Raw genomic sequence first — 23532 nt, 5'->3', positions numbered from 1 at the left:
ATAATAATCCAATTAATTCATATGGAGCCAATTCAAAATTAATATCCTAGCTAAGGAAACCAACAGATTGGACCGAAACTTGTCTTCAGTCCAATCTCCCGTCCTGAGCCTGAGGGACTGTGGAAAGGAACGACTCCCTTTAACAGGAAGAAACCTCTGGCAGAACCAGAACCAGGAAGAAACCTCTGGAAGAACCAGACTCAGGAAGAAGCCTCTGGCAGAACCAGAACCAGGAAGAAACCTCTGGCAGAACCAGGAAGAAACCTCTGGCAGAACCAGAACCAGGAAGAAACCTCTGGCAGAACCAGAACCAGGAAGAAACCTCTGGAAGAATCAGAACCAGGAAGAAACCTCTGGCAGAACCAGGAAGAAACCTCTGGCAGAACTAGAACCAGAACCAGGAGGAAACCTCTGGCAGAACCAGAACCAGGAAGAAACCTCTGACAGAACCAGAACCAGGAAGGGTGGCCATCCACCTCGACCAGCTGGGGTTTGAGAAGACAGAAAAGAGGGAAAAGAGGGGGGAAAAACACCATAACACCATTCAAAGGATACCTGTTGGAACAGGGAAACACAAGTTAATAACCACAATAATGTCACATGGACATAAAATCATTTGAGAAATTAAACAGGAGGAAAAAGGGAGGAAAGGTGTGACAGATGAGGTCCCCCAGCAGTCTAAGCCTATAGCAGCTTAACTATGGGATGTTTCAGGATTATTGACTATTGACAGTTCAGTTTTATTGATTAAAATCTCACCTCAAAGATAAAGTCCGGTTCATTAAATCGGTCCAATTCACGCATTCAGAGCCAATTAAAACCGTTTCACAGCTCAGGAAACCAGAAACTTCTCTGAGGACTAAACTGTGGGATCTATAATCTTTAAATTGGAACAGTTTCGCTCCATATTCTCTGCCCATTTTATCGAGGATGCTTGAGGTCAGATATAGAATTTATGTTTGGCTTTATTATCAAAAATCACAGTTTAGACCGACTATATTTGGCTTTGAGAATGTGGAATTTTACTCTTATTAATCACATGCAGTTGTTTCTATGTTATTTGTGTTTATTTCAGGGAAACCAAATGATAGTTTTTTCCAACACAGAGGGAAAAATAACAGTCAACATTATCAATAAATATGTTATTTATTTATATTATATTAATAGTATCATTACATATATATAATATAACGGGAAACATCTTTCCAGAATTTGTTAATGTAAGGACATCGTTTCAGGAGTCATAAGGACAGAAGGACCAATCAACACGTCTTTTTTAACCTTAAGACTTTCAGGATGAAATGTTTTAAAAGAAACTTCCTTTACTTTATTGGTAAGAAGAAATTTGTGAGGCAAAGACCTCAAAAGGCGTCTTTCCAGTTCGGTTTTATCAGCAAAGACACAAGGGGTGGTGGCGTTTTATGTTTGTTTTCAGGTTCTGGTCCTGTTTTTTGTCACATAAGGAGCATTCGGACAGAGAGTCTAAGACCTGCCCTTCCCCAGAGGAACTGAATTTAGCTCTAAGAACTGTTCACCTCGAATTTAGCTCTAAGAACTGTTCACCTCGAATTTAGCTCTAAGAACTGTTCACCTCGAATTTAGCTCTAAGAACTGTTCACCTCGAATTTAGCTCTAAGATCTGTTCACCTCGAATTTAGTTCTAAGAACTGTTCACCTCCAATTTAGCTCTAAGAACTGTTCACCTCGAATTTAGCTCTAAGAACTGTTCACCTCGAATTTAGCTCTAAGAACTGTTCACCTCGAATTTAGCTCTAAGAACTGTTCACCTCGAATTTAGCTCTAAGAACTGTTCACCTCGAATTTAGCTCTAAGAACTGTTCACCTCGAATTTAGCTCTAAGAACTGTTCACCTCGAATTTAGCTCTAAGATCTGTTCACCTCGAATTTAGTTCTAAGAACTGTTCACCTCCAATTTAGTTCTAAGAACTGTTCACCTCGAATTTAGTTCTAAGAACTGTTCACCTCCAATTTAGTTCTAAGAACTGTTCACCTCCAATTTAGCTCTAAGAACTGTTCACCTCGAATTTAGCTCTAAGAACTGTTCACCTCGAATTTAGCTCTAAGAACTGTTCACCTCGAATTTAGTTCTAAGAACTGTTCACCTCCAATTTAGCTCTAAGAACTGTTCACCTCCAATTTAGCTCTAAGAACTGTTCACCTCGAATTTAGCTCTAAGAACTGTTCACCTCGAATTTAGTTCTAAGAACTGTTCACCTCGAATTTAGCTCTAAGAACTGTTCACCTCCAATTTAGCTCTAAGAACTGTTCACCTCCAATTTAGCTCTAAGAACTGTTCACCTCGAATTTAGCTCTAAGAACTGTTCACCTCCAATTTAGCTCTAAGAACTGTTCACCTCGAATTTAGCTCTAAGAACTGTTCACCTCGAATTTAGTTCTAAGAACTGTTCACCTCCAATTTAGCTCTAAGAACTGTTCACCTCCAATTTAGCTCTAAGAACTGTTCACCTCGAATTTAGCTCTAAGAACTGTTCACCTCGAATTTAGTTCTAAGAACTGTTCACCTCGAATTTAGCTCTAAGAACTGTTCACCTCCAATTTAGCTCTAAGAACTGTTCACCTCGAATTCAGCTCTAAGAACTGTTCACCTCGAATTTAGCTCTAAGAACTGTTCACCTCCAATTTAGCTCTAAGAACTGTTCAACTGTCCTTCCCCAGGGGAACTGTTTCATTTTGCATTCCCACATGAGTCGGGGACCTCGACAGGGACTGATGTGACGCAGCCGTCTGCGACAGACGTGTTACTTTAGTGCCACTCAGCAACAAAACAAAACCCGGGAAAAGTAAGGAGAGAAGAAAACAACAGCAGCAAGAAGCTAACATGGAGAGCGAGGAGGCCACCGTGTTCATGGCGGTGCAGCGGCGGGCGATACTTCTTCGTTGTGTGCTGATATATGATTAAACGGGACAAAAATTGGAAGAAATATATGACTGAAATAGATTGACTTGTCCAAGTAATCAATCTCTTTGGTATTTCACCCGTTTTCTTGCTTAAAAATGGAAATTTAACCTGTTTTCGGGGGGTTTATGTCTCCTCATAAACACAGATCTCTGTCCAAATGCAGCTCGAGTTTATAAGAACTGTTCACCTTGAATTTATTTCTAAGAACTGTCCTTCCCCAACTTTTCCTTCAGCAACAAAACAGAACCTGGGAAAAGTAAGGAGAGAAGAAAACAACAGCACCAAGAAGCTAACATGGAGAGCGAGGAGGCCACCGTGTTCACGGTCTGCATGGCGGTGATATTAATCATGGACGATCACATCAGGCGTCTAAGATGGAGGCTGGAAGAGCGCACAGCGAGAGTCAGGAGACGGAGAATCCAGCAGCGGGCGATACTTCTTCCTTTCATGGAGGAAAGAAGGAGAGCAGAGCGCCGCAGACAAAGGAGACGAAGTTTAACTTATTAAACAGGCGCCGGTTGGGTCCGTGTCGTATGAGGAAATATTTCAGACAAGGGGCGGAGCTACAGCCACCAAACACCTACGTCATGTTCCTGTGGAGCCCAGAAAAGACCCTGAAGGAGCTAAAATGGTTCCAGGAACTGAGGGCCGTGGTCCCTGGTTCCCGAGGGCCGTGGTCCCTGGTTCCTGAGGGCCGTGGTCCCTGGTTCCTGAGGGTCATGGTCCCTGAGGGCCGTGGTCCCTAGTTCCTAAGGGCAGCGGTCCCTAGTTCCTGAGGGCCGTGGTCCCTAGTTTCTGAGGGCCGTGGTCCCTAGTTCCTGAGGGCCATGGTCCCTAGTTCCCGAGGGCCGCGGTCCCTAGTTCCCGAGGGCCATGGTCCCTAGTTCCCGAGGGCCGTGGTCCCTAGTTCCCGAGGGCCATGGTCCCTAGTTCCCGAGGGCCGCGGTCCCTAGTTCCTGTATGTCCGAATGCACCAAAAAACCGCCCTATTCCTGAAAAGGTTCTAGGAACTGCAGAAGGTTCCTACAGTGGGAATGCACCTATTGTAGATACCCGGATCAGCATTGGTAAATCACATATCGGAGCATTGATCTGGTGGCTTCCCTCCATTTTAGTGAAGAATCCACAGACTCACAAGGTGACGTAATAATACCGCGACAACTTCGACTTTGATGTCAACACATCGAAACAGCCTATATGTCAAAGTTTAATTTTTTATGGATTGTTTCTAATAGGCAGTTTTATCACGATCACATCAGGCGTCTAAGATGGAGGCTGGAAGAGAGTCAGGAGACGGAGAATCCAGCGATACTTCTTCCTTTCATGGAGGACAGAAGGAGAGCAGAGCGCCGCAGACAGAGGAGACGGCAGCTTTAGCTCAGATAAAGGACGGATCGATGGATGATTGTTCATAATCAGGATTATTTTGGTCAACATTTACTTATTGTTCTGGTTCTGAAAGGTTCTGTGCAACTTATTAGTATTAGACTTTAAAGAGGAACAAACACGGCTAAAGGATGAAGAATCAGTCCTCAAATGATTGTGAATAAGTCATTTTATTGATAAAAGTTTATATTCAGAGAGGAATTACATTTCCATGTTTTTGTTCCCTTTTGTCCGTTAATCATCTCTGAGCTGCTGTTCAACTTCAACCCAAATCCATGTAGATACAGACTTTAATCACACATTTATTCCACTTCATCGTGACTCGCGATGTTTAGTTTCTGAATCTCCGGAAGTGAAATCTCCTTTTGCAGCTTCGGCTGATCTTTGCTTCTGTGAAGGAAGAAAAAATTTCAAATTTCAAACGTTTAGAAGGAGCGTTTGAAAATGAACTGATAGAATAAGACGAAGGTAACGTCTTACGCTGCCTCTTCAGGTTCTGCTGCATGTTGGGCCGCAGATGGAGGAGATGGACGACGACCACCTGCAATTAGAATATTTAGATTTTAAATTGGAATCAATTCTGGGGAAGTTTTAGCAGGTTTTATAATAAAAGATCTTGGAGCTCGTAGGATAACTGAAGCCGGGATGAATCTGATGTTCTTGTTTTCATCCAAAATCGTTTGGTTTCCTTTTCCTCTGATTTGTCTGTATTTAGAGGAACGATAACAGCAGCATTAACCCTGAACCGCCAACAGACGCCGTCAAAGTCCCACAAAGCAAAACGCCGTGAGGCCAAAGTCATGAATGAACTGGTTATTCCTCAGCAGCGAGTCATCGAAACGTTTTTAAGGTTCACAAACTTCTGCAGTGTTGCTTTAAACCAAACCGTCTCCAAGAAGACGATAATAAATAATAAGTGTCGCTTTAAAGGAAAAACTTAACCAACCTCTGAAATAAATGTAAATTTCCACTTTTCTTTCTTTCGTTTTATAAATCAGAGCTTATATTAATGATATAATGAACATGTTGTCAGCTCCACAAACTAAACCCGACTCCAAGAAGACGATAATAAATAATAATAAGTGTCGCTTTAAAGGAAAAACTTAACCGGACACATCTGGTTCCTGTCTGAGGGAAAACATATCAGCAGTGCTACATTTATATCTGAATCCTCAGCCTGTGATCTGACCACATCCCAGCTGCCCTGTTTAAGAAGCTTTGCTTTAAAAGGTTAAAGCTCCATCAGGCACAGAACCTGTTGGACCTGTTTTTTCACATTAATCGCTGTAGTTAAACGACTTTAAGAGAAATCCAAAAACCGGAGGCAGGACCTTCGGGTTGGCAGCCGCTCAGCAGCTTTAACACTACGGTAACTTATGAGGATCCTTTTCTGCTGAGTTTAGTCGGTCAGAATTAAACAGAAGTTTGCCTTCATTGCTGGTTCTGTAGTCTGGATTAAAGCCTTCAGTTCTCACCGTCTGCTGCTGCTTCTTCTGTGTAGACAGATGTTCACAGAGCTGCTGTGATGAGTTCTTCACAGACAACCGTGACTCAGTTTCCTGTTTGGGAACCAGCGTTTTAAAGCTTGAAACCATTAAAATGCCGAACAGATGAAGCACATCCACCTGCATTCAGTCCAATTAACATGCAGTCAGCGTTTTTTCTTTCTTAATTACATTTTTCATGTTTGGTTCCACAACAAAAACCTCCAAAAAGTCTCCAGAGAAAAGACTTCAAACACAAATCTAAACGGAGGAAAAGGAGGAAGTTTAAAGCTTTTATTTTCTTGATCATCAGAGGAAATGTGAGAAGCTCCAGTTCCTCTTTTCCACTGTTGGGTCTGAAGAGTTTCTGCTCACCTCTGAAACACTTACTGCTCTCAGATCAGGTGAAACACGGCGGTGGTTTTACCTTAAATGATCATCGAAGTCACAGATAATAAGAAGACGAAACCTGAGGCAGGCAGCAAAGTGATGGCAGCAGGTTCAGAGAAGTTCCACAAAACGAGTTTATTAAACTCATACAGTCAAAGAATCACAGTGGGATCTGTAAGTGTTTTCCTCTGATTGGTCTGCTCTGATTGGTCAGCTCTGATTGGTCAGCTCTGATTGGTCTGCTCTGATTGGTCAGCTCTGATCGGTCTGCTCCGATTGGTCGGCTCTGATTGGTCTGCTCTGATTGGTCGGCTCTGATTGGTCTGCTCTGATTGGTCTGCTGTGATTGGTCTGCTGTGATTGGTCAGCTCTGATTGGTCTGCTCTGATTGGTCTGCTCTGATTGGTCAGCTTTGATTGGTCTGCTGTGATTGGTCAGCTCTGTTTGGTCTGCTCTGATTGGTCGGCTCTGATTGGTCTGCTGTGATTGGTCAGCTCTGTTTGGTCGTTTTACGTCTTGTCTCGTCATTTCCTGTTTTATTTTGAAAAAGCACTAACCTTGTCCTCTCGTTTCAGGTAACTTGGTAACCAGCCACCTTATCTTGTTTGCCACAGATCCCACGAGCCTCCAGTGAGCGACTCACCTGCAGCGCACCTTGCTTTGTCATTTATTCCACAGCCATAGCCTTAGTTTATTTATTGTTACGGTAAGTTCCAGTAAGTAAGTAAGTTAAAGTAAGCTTTGTTTTTCCTCCATTTTTACGGAGTGATTTTTCGTTGTAACTATTCCTCCGTTAAAGGAGAGCCTTTAAGTTAAAGATAAAGTTTTATAGAGCCTCTGTTTTGAAAGAGTGCGCCTTTGTTTTATTCCGCCTCACTTTGAGAGCGTGACTTTGCTTTAAGTTTTCATAGCTTTAGGTTTTCCTCTTGTTGTGGAGAGATTTTAAGTTAACTTTCATAGCCGCGCTCCTCCTCCCTCGTAGTTACAGAGGAGAGGCTCAGGCGTTTATAGCCTTTTCTTTTGCGCTGCGGGAGATCGCCCTGCAGTGCCGTCATCTGTTGTCCTGTTTATTATAATAAAACCATCTCGAACCATAAGACCCTGCATCTGCGTCCTGAATCCCTCTCTGGTACTGACAAATATAAAGATATGGTACCACTCTAACTGGTGCAGAGTCAGTAGGAATAACACAAAGACGCTCAGTGAGCCGAGACCTGTAACATCCATTTTACTGTGACAGCGCAGTGTTAAAGTAAGCCAAAGGCCTGTAACAGAGCTTTTTAAATGATCCTGCAGTGAGGGATGTTAGGACAGCCCACCTCATTAACATCTAGATCTGTGGGAACTCACCCTTTTCCTGTTTAATCCCCAGTTTTTCCACAAAAGGTTTCAGCAGGTCCTGGACTCCTGGGTCATTCCTTGGTATCTCTTTCATTGCCTTGTCCATTTTCTAATCCAAACTTCTCAATCATCCTCTGGGCCAAATCCCTTCTGTACTTGGCAGTTTTCTTCTTTTGTGGTGTTAAAAGATCAGTAACTTTGAGAATTTCCACCATCTTCTTGAACTGGGCATCATCCAGCTTCTTAAAGATGTTGGTCATTGCTTCTTTCCACTCGTCCTCTGAAATGCCGGCCATCTCTGACTCCCAGAGACCAGAAAGAAAGAATCAGTTCCTGCTGAGTTTATCAACATCGTAAACTGTATTCAGCATCAAATATACCTTAAAGGCACAAGTCCATTTCAGACAAGAATCTGACAGCCTATTAGCATGTTTTCTTGTTGTTAAATGAGCACTTTGGTGTTTTTCTGTAACATTTAATCGTGGAAAAACGGTCCTATTAACACAAGCTTTCCTGAGTTGTAACAGGATATAAGATTAGAAAGTGCATCGCAACAAGAAGTCGGTAACTTCCTCTAAAATGATAAAATATTAAGTATAAGTTGGCAGTTATCCAGTAGAAATGGCATATTTACTTAAAGATTAGAAGAAGACAGTAACTTCCTGATAGGACAAATCACACTGGATTTAAATCGAGATCAGAGCATGTTCTTGTGAGCTGGAATCATTAAATAGGTTTGTTTTGGGATTCTCAGCGAACCACAGAGACGAATGAAAGTCTCCTCTTCCTGCTCTTTTCCTGCAGTTCAAGGAAGCATTTAATGATAAACAAGACGAAAGGGAACAAAGCAAATCCAGTTTTCAACGAGAAGTAAACTGTTTAATAACTCAATAAACCTTCAGTACTCACCGTTTGGTTTTCTTTAGTTGTTCTGCCGAGCCGGAGGAGCTGTTTGCAGTTTGTTTGATTTGTGGGGCTTAAACGGTGATATATGACTGTTATATGACTCATGGGTCCCTCCCAGAAACATTCCAGCTGCTAACAGCACTCTCTGTTTTGCAAGTTAATGTGTAGAGTACAACTCAAAATGCTTTGCAGCTACATAAAATCATTTTATCTCTTCTGCACACGGCTTCCAAATTAAGTTAAACTTATCAAAAACTGTGGGAAGTTGGCCGTGTGAAAAAGAAAGTGCACCCTCATTCAATTCTAATGTTTCACTGATCACGACATCATGAAAATAACCAGGTTTTAAAAGGAGGTTTCCTCCCAAAGTGCTGCTGTGCATTAGGACCAAACATCTCCACTTTGCTCTGGTCTGTCCAAAGGACATTGTTCCAGAAGTCTTGAGCTTTGTTCAGATGCAGCTTTGCAAACCTAAGCTGTGCTGCCATGTTCTTTTTAGAGAGAAGAGGCTTTCTCCTGCAGCCCTTCCAAACCAGCCATCCTTGTTCAGTCTTTTTCTAACTGTGCTGTCATGACCTTTAACCTTTAGCATGCTAACTGAGGCCTGGAGAGTCTGAGATGTAGCTCTGGGCTTTTTCACCTTGGGGTGACCTTTAACCTTTAGCATGCTAACTGAGGCCTGTAGAGTCTGAGATGTAGCTCTGGGCTTTTTCACCTTGGGGTGACCTTTAACCTTTAGCATGCTAACTGAGGCCTGTAGAGTCTGAGATGTAGCTCTGGGCTTTTTCACCTTGGGGTGACCTTTAACCTTTAGCATGCTAACTGAGGCCTGTAGAGTCTGAGATGTAGCTCTGGGCTTCTTCACCTTGGGGTGACCTTTAACCTTTAGCATGCTAACTGAGGCCTGTAGAGTCTGAGATGTAGCTCTGGGCTTTTTCACCTTGGGCTGACCTTTAACCTTTAGCATGCTAACTGAGGCCTGTAGAGTCTGAGATGTAGCTCTGGGCTTTTTCACCTTGGGCTGACCTTTAACCTTTAACATGCTAACTGAGGCCTGTAGAGTCTGAGATGTAGCTCTGGGCTTCTTCACCTTGGGGTGACCTTTAACCTTTAACATGCTAACTGAGGCCTGGAGAGTCTGAGATGTAGCTCTGGGCTTCTTCACCTTGGGGTGACCTTTAACCTTTAGCATGCTAACTGAGGCCTGTAGAGTCTGAGATGTAGCTCTGGGCTTCTTCACCTTGGGGTGAACTTGCTGGGACGTCCACTCCTGGGAAGATTGACAGCTGTCCTGAATGTTTTCCACTTGTGAATAATCTTTCTCTCTGTAGAATGATGGACTCCAGATAGTTTGGAAATGACCTTATAACCCTTCCCAGACTGATGGGCAGCAGCAGCTGCTTCTCTAAGATCATTGCTGGTGTCTTTCCTCCTTGGCATCGTGTTAAACTGACAGAACTTCTGCTTTTATAGAGCTGCTCACACTGACTGAGGATCAGTGAATCAGCAGCATTGATCAGCAGCTCCTGGCTGCTACTAACTGTGGAAGCAGTGAGGGTTCACTTAGTTTTTCACACACTTTGTCTCAGTTTTAGTTCCATAAATAAAGACTGAGTGTGATGTGTTGATCTGAACTGATGCTTTACTGTATTTTTCATTGATACAGTTAAATTAATTCAGTTTATTGTGTTAATTTAGAGCATCAGTGACGTCAGTAGGGACACCCTGGCAACAACAAACTGCTCTGATTGGTTCCTGAGAGGGAAGGCCCCACCTGTCTGTAAACTCTGGCAAACCAATAATCAAATCAATCAATCAATCAAAATCTGCTTTATTGTCATTACACATGAGTACAACGAAATTAGCCCGACAAACTCATGCGCCAGCTTTGAAGAGTTGGGGAGAGAGGGGAGGGGAAAAAGCCTCAAGAAAACATCAAGAACAGCAAACATCCGTTGCTACGTCGCTAACACTCTAGTCAATGAGCGTGACCCACCGGGCGCCGTCTCAGCAGCGGCTCTCCTTATCTTTACGTTGGACTTCTACTTTTGACGGAGCCGCTGCTCAACAGAGCAGATTGTACCAGAACAGGAAATCCAACGCAGAATCAACAAAATAAACTTCCGCCCCCTTTCAAAATAAAAGAACTTAAAACAAAAATAACATTAGACTATTAGACTTTTCATTGTTAATGCACATTTTGAGACATTGACCCAATAGAAATTAACCTGGACTTAAAAGTCCTCGGCACATGTTCTGTTAAAGGAAAAGTCTGTAATTTGTTACATCATTAGTTGTCCTTATTAAAATATTTCCATAAACATGCTTTGGGTACACGTGTAAAAAGGGCAACAACTCCACCACTTCCACAGGCAGGACTCAAACCAGGGTCTTCTCCACCGGCAGCTGATGGTCACCAACATCTCCATCACGCCACGACTCCTCTCAGCTTTTGGAGATGTTCTGGGAGCACTTTTAAGTTTTCATTCCAGCTGTTGGACTGTAAAATTCAGAGCCTCCAAAGTTTTAGTCCATCTTTGCAGCTGTGGGCTTCGATCCTAAACTCTCCCAAACAGCAGCTCCTGTTTTATCAGTCTGAGCTATCTGCCAGCAGATTTGGACCAATCACAGATGACTCTACTCGATTGCGTGTGTCGGGCGAAACTTTGACAATGGCAGACATCGGTGTTAAGGAAGTGGATTATTTACTTTCGAATCCGTTTTCTTCAGTGTCCTCAGGTGAAAAAAGTAGGGGCACATCATCCAAAGGATATCCAAATTACACAGAAAGAAAAGCGCCAAAATCTTAGCTTTTGTGTAACTTAGTTTGAGAGAAAGGCTAACGGCTAACAGCTAACGGCTAACGTTAGAAAGGCTAACGGCTAACAGCTAACGGCTAAGGTTAGAAAGACTAACGGCTAACAGCCTCTTGAAGCTTCTCTTAAACACAGATGGCACATTTTGTGGAGTATTTCTTTTAAGGCTCTTAACATCTTTCTGGAGTGTTTTTCTGGAGTTATTATTTTAGTTTTGTGCTGATGTTTGGATTATTGTGTTCCAAAGCTAATTGCAATCGGCTATAAGTCTGGGTTGACCTTTTTTTAAAGCCTTTTATGGTGTGAAAGTATTTGTATTTACAGAGAGATGGTAGATGGTATATTTTCCATCAGTGCATTCTTATAAATAGTGTTTTTGCTGTTCTGATAGTTTAAACTTTCTAACAGGACACCTTTTACGTTGAAATACAACTACTTGGCTTTTATAATACATTAGCCCCCCCATTCAATGCCACTGGTATCCGTCATAAAACCTAAACATTAGCAACACCAGATAGACTCCTGCGGGAGTCTCCATCACAAAGGGTTCGCTGTCAGGTTGGGATATAACGGTAAAATCTGGTAAAAAAAGTCATTTTGAGACCATCAGAGAACGTCTTTGTACAAGTGAAACATCTTTCTGACCCTTATTTGATGCCATACTGTTTACGGTCCCATATTTTCAGGATAAATCATCTTTCAGGAAACATTCATCACTTCCAGTGAATCTTTGGGCGAATAAAGAACCATTTCTGCACTTTTACAGTTTTAAAGACACACTTTATTGCAAAGGATCGTACAGCATGATGTTTAAATCACGTTTATTAACGACACAGAATGGACTCCGATGTCTGAGCGACGCTTTAAAACTCAGCAGAGTGACGGCGTTCCGTCAGTTTAAGTTATCCAATGAGGTTGAAGAATCTTCTGCTTATTGATCGCCACATAAATCTGCTGTTTGGGGTCAAAGCGGTTCAACGTTTGGTCGCTTTCATCAGAGGAATGATTCAACTTTTCATCCACCAACAACAAACACAGAAATTCTAAATAAATAATCCAGGGGACGCCTGACTCCGCCCCCTCATTAATATTCAACCACTCAGGTTGGCCACCATTAACTCGTAGATTGGACTGCAGGTGAATTTTTTGGCCCTCGTTGGGTGGTTGGAGGTCAGAGGTCAGGTGGCGCCGCCGCTCCTTATGTCACCATGTACTCCTGCCGCTTGTTGAGCCGCACCTGGCAGAGCGAGATGGCGCCCACGGCCACGTACACGCCGGCGGCGATGAAGCAGTTGATTCCCACCTGGTTGTAAAGACCGTAGATGTTCTGCGGAGGGTTCTTACTGCGGGAGAGATCAGAGGCCCGTTACCATGAGAACCGCACAAAGCGGGACGCTGATCCAAACCTGCGTTTGGAGAAACTTTATCCAACTGTTGGCACTCGGTGACAAACGGGATTCTGCCGACGGTTTCAGAACAAAGCGTGAAAAGCAGGGAACCCGGTGGAACTTTGGCTGAGAGTAAAAGTCGTGACTCACTCGTTCTTGATGTCTTCCTCGGTGAACGGGACGTCCTCGATCAGCACGGCCGACTTGGCGCTGAAGAAGATCCCCAACATGGCCTGAAAGACATCAGCAGGGAGGGTCAACATGAGGGGCGGGGACCCCACGGGGCCGCGGGAGTCAGACAAACGCAGAAATAACCGAACAAATTTCATCGTTTCATGTTTGTCTCCACAGAGAAGGTAAAGAATGTTTTATTCATGTCATTTAAAGGGGAACTCCGGTGTTTTTAAACCTTATTTCTGGCATGAAATACGTTCATCTGCTCACTGAGAACAGTTTGGTGAAAGTCGGCGTCCTTCGGAAGATATTTAGATAACTGGAGATCCATATAACGGAGTGAACGGGGCTTAGAGGATGCAGCCTCTAAATAAGGCATCATCTGTCTTTATTTCACCAATACTTTAAGAAGAATGAATGAATGAACGTGTGCTATAGCTCTGTTAGCTCATAGCTGCTGTTAGCTCATAGCTCTGTTAGCTCATAGCTCTGTTAGCTCATAGCTGCTGTTAGCTCATAGCTGCTGTTAGCTCAGAGCTCTGTTAGCTCATAGCTGCTGTTAGCTCAGAGCTCTGTTAGCTCATAGCTCTGTTAGCTCATAGCTCTGTTAGCTGTTAGCTCATAGCTCTGTTAGCTCATAGCTGCTGTTAGCTCAGAGCTCTGTTAGCTCATAGCTCTGTTAGCTGTTAGCTCATAGCTCTGTTAGCTCATAGCTGCTGTTAGCTCATAGCTGCTGTTAGCTCTGTTAGCTCATAGCAGCTGTTAGCTCATAGCTGCTGTTAGCTCATAGCTCTGTTAGCTCATAGCTGCTGTTAGCTCATAGCTGCTGTTAGCTCAGAGCTCTGTTAGCTCATAGCTCTGTTAGCTGTTAGCTCATAGCTCTGTTAGCTCATAGCTCTGTTAGCTCATAGCTCTGTTAGCTCATAGCTGCTGTTAGCTCATAGCTCTGTTAGCTCATAGCTGCTGTTAGCTCAGAGCTCTGTTAGCTCATAGCTCTGTTAGCTGTTAGCTCATAGCTCTATTAGCTCATAGCTGCTGTTAGCTCTGTTAGCTCATAGCAGCTGTTAGCTCATAGCTGCTGTTAGCTCATAGCTCTGTTAGCTCATAGCTGCTGTTAGCTCATAGCTGCTGTTAGCTCATAGCTCTGTTAGCTCAGAGCTCTGTTAGCTCATAGCTCTGTTAGCTCATAGCTCTGTTAGCTCATAGCTCTGTTAGCTGTTAGCTCATAGCTCTGTTAGCTCATAGCTCTGTTAGCTCATAGCTCTGTTAGCTCATAGCTGCTGTTAGCTCAGAGCTGCTGTTAGCTCAGAGCTCTGTTAGCTCATAGCTCTGTTAGCTCATAGCTGCTGTTAGCTCTGTTAGCTCATAGCAGCTGTTAGCTCATAGCTGCTGTTAGCTATGTTAGCTCATAGCTGCTGTTAGCTCTGTTAGCTCATAGCAGCTGTTAGCTCATAGCTGCTGTTAGCTATGTTAGCTCATAGCAGCTGTTAGCTCATAGCTGCTGTTAGCTCTGTTAGCTCATAGCTCTGTTAGCTCATAGCTGCTGTTAGCTCTGTTAGCTCATAGCAGCTGTTAGCTCATAGCTGCTGTTAGCTCTGTTAGCTCATAGCTGCTGTTATGTGGCTACTTGCAGCTATAGGAGAGCTAACGGAGGGTTTAAAAATACCGGAGTTCACCTTTAAGACCAAGAAAAAACTAAACTCATCAGAGAAAATCAGAAGTTCATCAACTGTGAACAACTGTTACGTCTAAAGAGGACAAAACCAGACTTTTTCATCCTTTCTGACCCATTAGTGACACGAATGATGAGGAAACTGTGACAGAACGAGGTGCTCAGTCCTGACTCAACTCTGAGGCCTAAAACAAACGGGTCGGCGCCATTTTTACCTCCCTGCTGGGTTACAGAGAAGTTTGCGAGATGGATGCACATCTATAGTCTGTCCCAGAGCACCGAGGTCCACGTTAGATAATAATAACTGAGTTTTATTAGACAACATCAACGAAAATTAACTCCCAACAGACCAAACTGCACCATTATTCTGACATTTCAGGTCATTTTCCTTGTTAAACAGAGTTTCCATAAAGAAAAACAAGTGGAAAACAGACTTCCTGAGATTCAGAGTTTGACTTAAAACAGTCTTTCATCACTTCTTATTGTTTCTGAGTCCAGCGTCTCCCCATCAGCAGCTGCTGCTGTGCTTTATAACACCAGAGGACCACTTCACCTCCTCCACAACAAGGATTTACTCTGATTAACAGCTCTCCTCCTCCAACTTCAGGCCGATCCAAACCACCGTTTCTGTCCAGAGAGAAATCTGTTTAAACCCAATTTTTAAACCCACGGGATCAGGGAAAAGCTTCAGTCTGGCTTTAGGTCACATCACAGCACTGAAACAGTTTTAGTGACCTGTTTTTACTGCTGATTCTGCAGTTTTAATGCTTTTAGACGTCTTATGCTGGAGTCAAAGGTTCTGGCTCGGTTCAGGTGTTTCTGTGCACGTTGGAGAATGTTTTTCCCTCACCTGTGGAGTGCCTCAGGGCTCAGATTTGGGTCCACTCCTTTTTTCTGTGGATATGCTGCCTTTGGGGTCCATCTTTAGGAAACAGAACATCCCATTCCTTGCTTTGCTGATGACATCCAGCTCTACATGCCAACAGAACCTCTGCTGAACTGTCTAAAGGACATAAACACCTGGCTGAAGCTCAGCTTCTCCTGCCACTAATTCGGCTCCTTACTGTCGCGATGCCGTGAGAAATCTGGGAATAATTTTCTTTTAAAATGGGAAAAACAGATCAGCTGACACTTATTTCCAAGGTGAAGCTTTGTTTGAATGATGGTGACCTGGTTCCTCATTGATTCACAGCCAGACATCCCAAAAACTGAGTGAAAACAGCGAGCTGATGGTGGAACAATCTGTGCACAATCTGCACAACTCTTTCAGCCATTCTTCACTTTTTAACTCACATCTCTTCTTCTTGGCTTTTGGCTCCAGTCTCACATCATTTCACATGATTTCACTCTGAGCTCTGCCTGTATTTGGTTTTTATTTGGTTTATTGTCTTTTACCGTCTGCTGGGTTACGTGTTACTGATATTCATTATTACTCATCAACAATTTGAGTGTTTTAAGGTAAGATTGAAGCTTCTGATCTGTTTTTTTCCATGGCTGAAACCTTAAAGACTGATATAAACAGACTTCCTCTGCAGGAACGTCACGAGGGCAAAAATAAGTCACATGATCCATGAAAGAGGAACAACTTCTGCCCCCGAAAGCTTTGATTAAACATGTTGTGTTAACATGGTGAAAGAAACACTGAAGATATTAATAAAATAATATAAATGGCTATATTTAACTGAGCTAGCCAACAGATATCAGGAATTAGTCTTAAACTACAGAAAATAAACGCTGTTTTTCTACACTTTCCTCCTCATTCATCTACCTGTAGAATCAGGATTTAGCCACCGCCAAGACGTTAATTACACACATACAGATATTCATTAATATGAGCTCCAGTTACTGTAGATACGTTCAGATTGGCCTACATGGGCTCCGTCTAATTACAAACAATATATTGGATTTCAGAGATTATCCTATGATACAGTTTGTTTTTCATCGTTCAGTTTTTGTTCAAACTTCAATACCTTTCAACAGCAAAAAGCTGCGGAGTTTATTTTCATTAAAAACAAGCAAAAATATGAACGGTTGAACCGTAAATCCGTCCAGGAAATAGCCGGTTCCCTTCGTGGTTTCTTACCAGCATGATGACCCCCCAGATGCTGATAACGATCCCACACGCGGCCATCTTCGGCCCGCAGAACAGAAGCGACGGCATGTCGAGGTTCGCCTGTGGATCGATTGATCAGAGGCTGATTTTTACGTTTGACTCTCTAATAACAACTAAGAACGAGCCATCGAATGACAGAGTCAGCTGATCCTCACCGCTCGGTTTCTCTCGGCAACGTTCGGTAGGTTCCGAAACCCAGCGACCAATCAAATGCCAGAATCTACACGCCCCTCCTTTTCCTCTGAAACTGACCAATGGCTTTCAACTTCCAAAGTCGCGCAACATTCTCCGCATCCTGTCTGTGCACCTTTGTTGTGCGATATTTATATTTTTTTCTCCTGAATATGTGATTTTTAAATGATTGCAAAATAAATCACATTTTTGATCGGCTACATATCTTCAAATCTTTGTGCTGTTTTTAGAAATTAAGTTCAGGTATCAATGGAAGCCCGCTAACGGCAGCGAGCTAGCTAACGTTACAGAAGCTAACTGTAGCTAGCAGCTAGCTGCGCGTTGTTGTGATAAAGTTAAAATAAAAAAGACAAGCTGCTTCAGAGAAATGACGTCAGCCTCTGCTAAGGTAAGCTCTCACCTGTTTTTAACGCGTCTCTCTCTCAGGGGAGTTCGGACTTTGTGCCTGAGCCCAGCCTTCAGAGAGCGGGTCATACAACCGCACACAGAACTCCATTCCGAAATCACTGAATTTTATTTCTGTGTCGTGTAGTACGAATAAAAACTGAACAAAAACTGTTAATTTGGTATCTACATGAATCAGCACAGTCTAGAAGTAAATTCGGCAGATAGTCTGTGCTTACAGGCTCTGCTATATTTATGCAAATAAATGTTAAATGTGACGAAATAAGAAAACACAAAATGAATAAATGGGATTTGAAGCAGCGTATTCCATTAAGCTGATCGTCTGCTCCTCAGACGGGAGTCTTGAATGTGAAAGTGCAGGAAGACAAACACTCTGTGGATGATGACCACCTGAGATGTCAGTGTTTACCTCCAACTCATGATGCTGTTTTCCGCAGGTGGGGGAGATCTTCTCAGCAGCTGGGGCTGCGTTCACCAAGCTGGGCGAGCTGACCATGCAGCTGCACCCGGTGTCCGACTCCAGCCCAGCAGGGTGAGTGTCACACACCCAGGGACGGTTTCACAGGTGTTGTCTCAGCCTTACTGAGCCTCACTGAGTCTGATAGCTCAGCAGAACTGTTAGCTCGAGGGAAAGCTTATTACCTTCAACGTTTTATCCTTTAAGCCTCTAAATTTAACTCTTAAAATGATCCAAACTTTTCACAACCAGAAGCTTTTTTGTCCACTTTCAGCTTGACGCATTTCTTTTCTCTGTCTCTGTACAAAACCCTCGAAAAACAAGTCAGATTAAACAAGACTTCATCCAAAAATAATTTATGAATTCCACTGAAAACATGAACAAATATCACAATAATTCATTTCTTTATTAAGAACTCAAGTTAATTATTTATGGAACAAAAATGGACACAAAACACAGAAGCAGTGTATGAAAAACTAAGTGAACCCCCTTATCCAGTAGCTTGTAGAAGCAGTTTCAGCAGCAAGAAGTTGAAGTTTTTAGAGAGAAGAGGCTTTCTCCTGCAGCCCTTCCAAACAAGCCATCCTTGTTCATTCAGTCTTTTTCTAACTGTGCTGTCATGACCTTTAACCTTTAACATGCTAACTGAGGCCTGTAGAGTCTGAGATGTAGCTCTGGGCTTTTTCACCTTGGGGTGACCTTTAACCTTTAACATGCTAACTGAGGCCTGTAGAGTCTGAGATGTAGCTCTGGGCTTTTTCACCTTGGGGTGACCTTTAACCTTTAGCATGCTAACTGAGGCCTGTAGAGTCTGAGATGTAGCTCTGGGCTTCTTCACCTTGGGGTGACCTTTAACCTTTAACATGCTAACTGAGGCCTGTAGAGTCTGAGATGTAGCTCTGGGCTTCTTCACCTTGGGGTGACCTTTAACCTTTAACATGCTAACTGAGGCCTGTAGAGTCTGAGATGTATGACCTTTAACCTTTAACATGCTAACTGAGGCCTGTAGAGTCTGAGATGTAGCTCTGGGCTTTTTCACCTTGGGGTGACCTTTAACCTTTAACATGCTAACTGAGGCCTGTAGAGTCTGAGATGTAGCTCTGGGCTTCTTCACCTTGGGGTGACCTTTAACCTTTAACATGCTAACTGAGGCCTGTAGAGTCTGAGATGTAGCTCTGGGCTTCTTCACCTTGGGGTGACCTTTAACCTTTAACATGCTAACTGAGGCCTGTAGAGTCTGAGATGTAGCTCTGGGCTTTTTCACCTTGGGGTGACCTTTAACCTTTAACATGCTAACTGAGGCCTGTAGAGTCTGAGATGTAGCTCTGGGCTTCTTCACCTTGGGGTGAACTTGCTGGGACGTCCACTCCTGGGAAGATTGACAGCTGTCCTGAATGTTTTCCACTTGTGAATAATCTTTCTCTCTGTAGAATGATGGACTCCAGATAGTCTGGAAATGGCCTTATAACCCTTCCCAGACTGATGGGCAGCAGCAGCTGCTTCTCTGAGATCATTGCTGGTGTCTTTCCTCCTTGGCATCGTGTTAAACTGACAGAACTCCTGCTTTTATAGAGCTGCTCACACTGACTGAGGATCAGTGAATCAGAGCATTGATCAGCAGCTCCTGGCTGCTACATCCTGTGGAAACAGTGAGGGTTCACTTAGTTTTTCACTCACTGAAACAGACAGAAACAGAAGTGGGCCGAGGATTGATCCCTGTGGACCACCAGAGAGAGTTTTCCTTCTGCAGACTTAAAAACTTTCCGTTTCTTAATGCGTGTCGTTGGTTTATTCTTCATTTTTGAGTAAACCCAAAGATCCGGTCTGAAAGTTCGGTTCATCATAAGCGGCACAAACTCGGCCGTGAACTGACGCTGTGTTCGTCCTCAGAGCCAAATGGACGGAGACGGAGATCGAGATGCTGCGTTTGGCGGTGCGTCGCTTCGGAGACGACCTGAACAACATCAGCACTGTGATCAAAGAGCGCACCGTGTAAGTGTTAAAGGAGCAGTTCACCACTTATTCAGCACTGTTAGGACTTTCTGCACATTTAAGAGCGCAGATTTAGTCAAAGAACTGGATCTATCCTGATAGAACGCCGCTTTATTTTATTCGAAGTGATGCAGAACTTTTTACTCTTTTTCAGAAATGAAAGTCAGCAAGTTGAATTTCCTGTAAATAAAACTAAAAACTAAATTTAAGCTTTGATCTCAGGCACTGGAGTTGATTTCTTCTCTGACAGGTTAAAAGTTAACTGAGTTAGTCTAAAACCAGGTGTTCCACATGGTTCTGCGCTCGGCCCTCTGCTGTTTAGTCTCTACTGGGGCTACAATTAATCCAACTTAAATCTGGATCTCGATTTTAACTTCCTATAATTAAACGGACACTATCATCCAATATTTAAAATACATGCCGGCCAATCACAGCTGTTCTTATAAACTTAAACACTTTGGAAACTTTAGGGCGAGTGAAGTTAACCAGGAACAGATCAGAGGTACTGAAGCACCTGAAAACAGTCTGATGGTTGTTAACTGAGCGTTTTCTACAGGTTTGAGTCATTTAAACAGGGAGAGAAAGCTGGTTTGTTCTGGTTTTATTCCTGTTTCTTCTCTGAAAAAGTTTGGTTCTGATGAGGAGAAGCAGGAATGGATCCATCAGTGTGGATGAAGCAGAGAACAGGAAGAAATTTCACTAAAATCTGTGAAGAATCAGGATCAGTCACAATAATCGTGTCCAGAATCGCCCGACTGATCCAAACTCCGCCTTGATTTGTTTAGGATGACCCAAAGTGTACAGAGACAGAAAAAGGACAGCAGCAGAAAGTAGAAAAGATTATTTTTAGAGACCGTAAACCTTAAAGTTTAAACCTGTGAGTTATGGACCAGTTGGGTTCGGTTCTGACTGCAGACTGTGAGAAGTGTTCAAACCGGTTCCGACCCGCCCTGCGGGTGGCTGCTGATTGGCTGACAGTGTCTGCTCTTCTTCTGCAGCGCTCAGATAAAAAGCACGGTGAAGAGGAAGCTGTACGAGGACAGCAGGGTCCCCATTTCCTCCGAATCCCCGAAGAAGACTGTTAAGAAGACGGCCGTTTCCATGACGCCGGCCCCCGCACCCGTCGCCCCCGCGATGATCACCGTGCCGACCTCGCAGGTCGTCGTAGCGACGGGAATGCAGAACAGCCCTTCCCTGGCTCCGCCCATCAAGAAACAGAAGACAGCAGGTGGGACTCATCTGTAAACAGGCTGCAGGTTAAAAACGTGGTGACATCACTGGTGACATCACTGATGACATCACTGGTGACATCACTGGTGACATCACTGATGACATCGGGTTTTCTCCTCTTCTGCAGACGTGACGCTCAGCGCTCTGAACGACTCGGACGTGAACAGCGACCTGGTGGACATCGAAGGACTCGGAGATGGTTCCTCCAACAAGAAGCTTAACTTTGACCAAGGTTGGTGACGTGAAAGCAGCTGAAATTCAAGTCATAGTCAAGATAAATCAAAGATATTTCACATTTAGCAACAACTTCTTTGGTCATTTAAATTGATTTTTACGATTCCGACTGCAACACATTGAGGGTTTGGGGTAAAAATAATGATGATGTTTAATACAAAGAGCTGATTTTATCCCTGATCTGGTCCTGAAGCAGCCTCCATGACAGTCTGAGGAGCAGAGATGTTCAGAGGAGCTCCAGTTTGTGTTTAAAACAATGTTCCTCAGAGAAAGACTGGAAGGGATCTGCATATTTCTGCCTCTACAGAGCAGAATATCATTAAAGCATTCAGGGAATCTGGAGGAGTTTCAGTGTAAAGGACGAGGGAGCAAGCCTAAGCTGGACCCCGTGACCTCTGACCCCTCAGACGCTGCATCAAGAACCGTCATTCATCAGCAGCTGATAGAAGCACATGGACAAGGGATTACTGTGGAAACCTTTGTCCAGCACCACAATACAGAGTTCCATTCACAAGCTTTACTGTGCAGGAAAGAAGCCTGATGTTAACCTCGTCCACTTCTCTGGGCTCGGAGGCGTCTGGGATGGACCGTCACACGGTGGAAACGTGTGCTGTGGTCAGACCCATCAGTATTCCACATCTTTGGTGGAAGAAATGGAGCAAAGAGCAAAAGCAGCATCCAGCCTGCTGTCAGCAGCCAGTCCCTGCAGCCAGGCTCTGTGATGGTATGGGGTTGGATCAGGGGGCAAAGCTCATTTCCACTTCTGTGACGGCAGCATTAATGCAGAAAAGCTCACTGAGATTTTACAGCAACATATGCTGCCTTCAAGGCCACATCTTTTCCTGGGACGTCCCAGCATTGTTCAAGCAGACCATGGAAAACCACATTCTGCCACCTTCCAAAGGCCTGGCTGAGGAAGAAGAGGTACGGGTGCTGGACTGGCTGCCTGCAGTCCTGACCTGTCCCCAGCAGAGAAACAACCACCCCCCCGCACTGCTGCACACCTTAAGACCTGTTTAAGGAGGAATGGGACAAAATAACAGCTGGAACTCTGCATCACCTGGTTTCCTCAGAGTCAGAGCGGCTTTAAGTGTTGGCAGAAGGAAGCAAAGTGGGAAAAGGTTCACTGACTTTATGGGATGCTGCAGGTCTGAGGTGTAGAAATGATGTTTGTTCACAGATTAAATGAAGCTGAACAGGAAATCTGTTGAGTTCAGACTGTCTGACAGGAAGTAAAAGTAAGAGAAAACATCAAAATAACTGTTTTTGCAGAAAACTATCCCAAGTTTTTCCAATTTGTGGCTGTAAAAGTTATTTAAAGCCTTTTAGGAATGTTATAACATGTAAAACTGATCAGTTTAGTCTGTTTATGGGGTTGACAGAATGAGTAAAGGCTGAAAATCAACACATACAACCACCCCCCCGCACTGCTGCACACCTTAAGACCTGTTTAAGGAGGAATGGGACAAAATAACAGCTGGAACTCTGCATCACCTGGTTTCCTCAGAGTCAGAACGGCTTTAAGTGTTGGCAGAAGGAAACAAAGTGGGAAAAGGTTCACTGACTTTATGGGATGCTGCAGGTCTGAGGTGTAGAAATGATGTTTGTTCACAGATTAAATGAAGCATGTTGACTTCAGACTGTCTGACAGGAAGTGAGCAGCTTGGCGGTCGCTGCAGACAGAGTAAAGCTTGTTGAACTGATGTGTTGCAGGTCTGAGGTGTAGAAATGTTACAATAAGCTGATGTAAACAGGCTTTTTCCTGCTTCTGATTTATCTTTTATCTGTTTCCTCAGAGAGCCTGAACCTGGACTCCAGCCTCATCATGAACTCCAGCGACCTGCCTCTTCTGTCCCGCTGAGCTCTCCAGATAAGCTCCGCCCCCACCTCAGCCCAAATGACCTGGAAAGAAGACGCTCCGGCCAGCTGATGTTCGTCTGTCGGCGTTCATAACAGGAACCTCTGGGTTCATTTTGTGGCGCTGAAGCTGAAGCTCTTTATCCTTTTAGAGGAGTTGACCTCAGAATATCAGGCCGGGTTTTTCTTTTGTTCCAGATTCAAGCAGAATTATATTTTCTTTAGTGAACCTTAGTTTCAGGTGGATTTCTGTTGGTAAATGTGCAGCGATCATGAAGAATTAAACTGAGCTCCAACCGATGACCTGTTAGAACCACTCAGATTGGTAACTCGTGCTCTTATTTCTTATTCCAACTCGTAATTTAATCCCTGAAAGTGATCGATGTAGATCCAGACTATCATGAAAGTAACATGTTTGTGATTAGAAACAACAATAAAACGGTATGTGTTACATCATGGCACGAATCCTGTGTTCTTCCTGAAGAAGCAAAAGGGTTGGATGATGTTTAGAGGATTAAAAACATCTGAATATCAGGCAGCAGGTTGTTTTCCTG

At 43.6% G+C, this 23532-nt stretch overlaps 3 protein-coding genes across 5 annotated transcripts in view; 2 read left to right on the top strand and 1 right to left on the bottom strand.

The window, feature by feature from the left end:
* The window catches only part of nup98 (nucleoporin 98 and 96 precursor), a 64002-nt gene that overhangs the window by 24817 nt on the left and 15653 nt on the right, over positions 1–23532 (top strand). The gene's annotated exons all lie outside the window — the stretch shown is intronic.
* rnasekb (ribonuclease, RNase K b) lies at positions 12039–16809 on the bottom strand. The gene is made up of 3 exons (XM_072374821.1): positions 16582–16809; positions 12803–12885; positions 12039–12607 (listed from the first exon to the last, which is right to left on the bottom strand). The coding sequence occupies exons 1-3, from the start codon at positions 16657–16659 to the stop codon at positions 12463–12465; spliced, it is 306 nt and encodes a 101-aa protein (XP_072230922.1). The 5' UTR covers positions 16660–16809; the 3' UTR covers positions 12039–12462.
* bacc1 (BPTF associated chromatin complex component 1) lies at positions 16860–23434 on the top strand. 2 transcript variants are annotated; one of them, XM_072374819.1, is made up of 6 exons: positions 16860–17191; positions 17646–17740; positions 19556–19657; positions 20656–20885; positions 21015–21119; positions 22918–23434. In XM_072374819.1, exons 1-6 carry the CDS (start codon positions 17171–17173, stop codon positions 22980–22982), a joined length of 618 nt encoding a protein of 205 aa, XP_072230920.1. In that variant the 5' UTR covers positions 16860–17170; the 3' UTR covers positions 22983–23434. The 2 variants fall into 2 exon arrangements, with proteins under 2 accessions (XP_072230920.1, XP_072230921.1); XM_072374820.1 differs by lacking the exon at positions 19556–19657.

This window comes from Leuresthes tenuis, unplaced genomic scaffold (assembly GCF_036924035.1).
Source record: "Leuresthes tenuis unplaced genomic scaffold, fLeuTen1.0.hap1 SCAF_21, whole genome shotgun sequence".
Lineage (NCBI taxonomy): Eukaryota > Metazoa > Chordata > Actinopteri > Atheriniformes > Atherinopsidae > Leuresthes > Leuresthes tenuis.
This window is presented reverse-complemented; position numbering and strand designations above follow the sequence as displayed.

Bases quoted from the DNA above. Each gene is read 5' to 3' on its own strand.
- bacc1 (XM_072374819.1), top strand. From the start codon at position 17,171: ATGACGTCAGCCTCTGCTAAG. The intron at 17,192-17,645 runs GTAAGCTCTCAC...TGTTTTCCGCAG, and splicing joins TGACGTCAGCCTCTGCTAAG to GTGGGGGAGATCTTCTCAGC. The intron at 17,741-19,555 runs GTGAGTGTCACA...GTTCGTCCTCAG, and splicing joins TCCGACTCCAGCCCAGCAGG to AGCCAAATGGACGGAGACGG.
- rnasekb (XM_072374821.1), bottom strand. From the start codon at position 16,659: ATGCCGTCGCTTCTGTTCTGCGGGCCGAAGATGGCCGCGTGTGGGATC. The intron at 12,886-16,581 runs GTAAGAAACCAC...GATGTCTTTCAG, and splicing joins TCTGGGGGGTCATCATGCTG to GCCATGTTGGGGATCTTCTT. The intron at 12,608-12,802 runs GTGAGTCACGAC...TCTCTCCCGCAG, and splicing joins GAGGAAGACATCAAGAACGA to TAAGAACCCTCCGCAGAACA.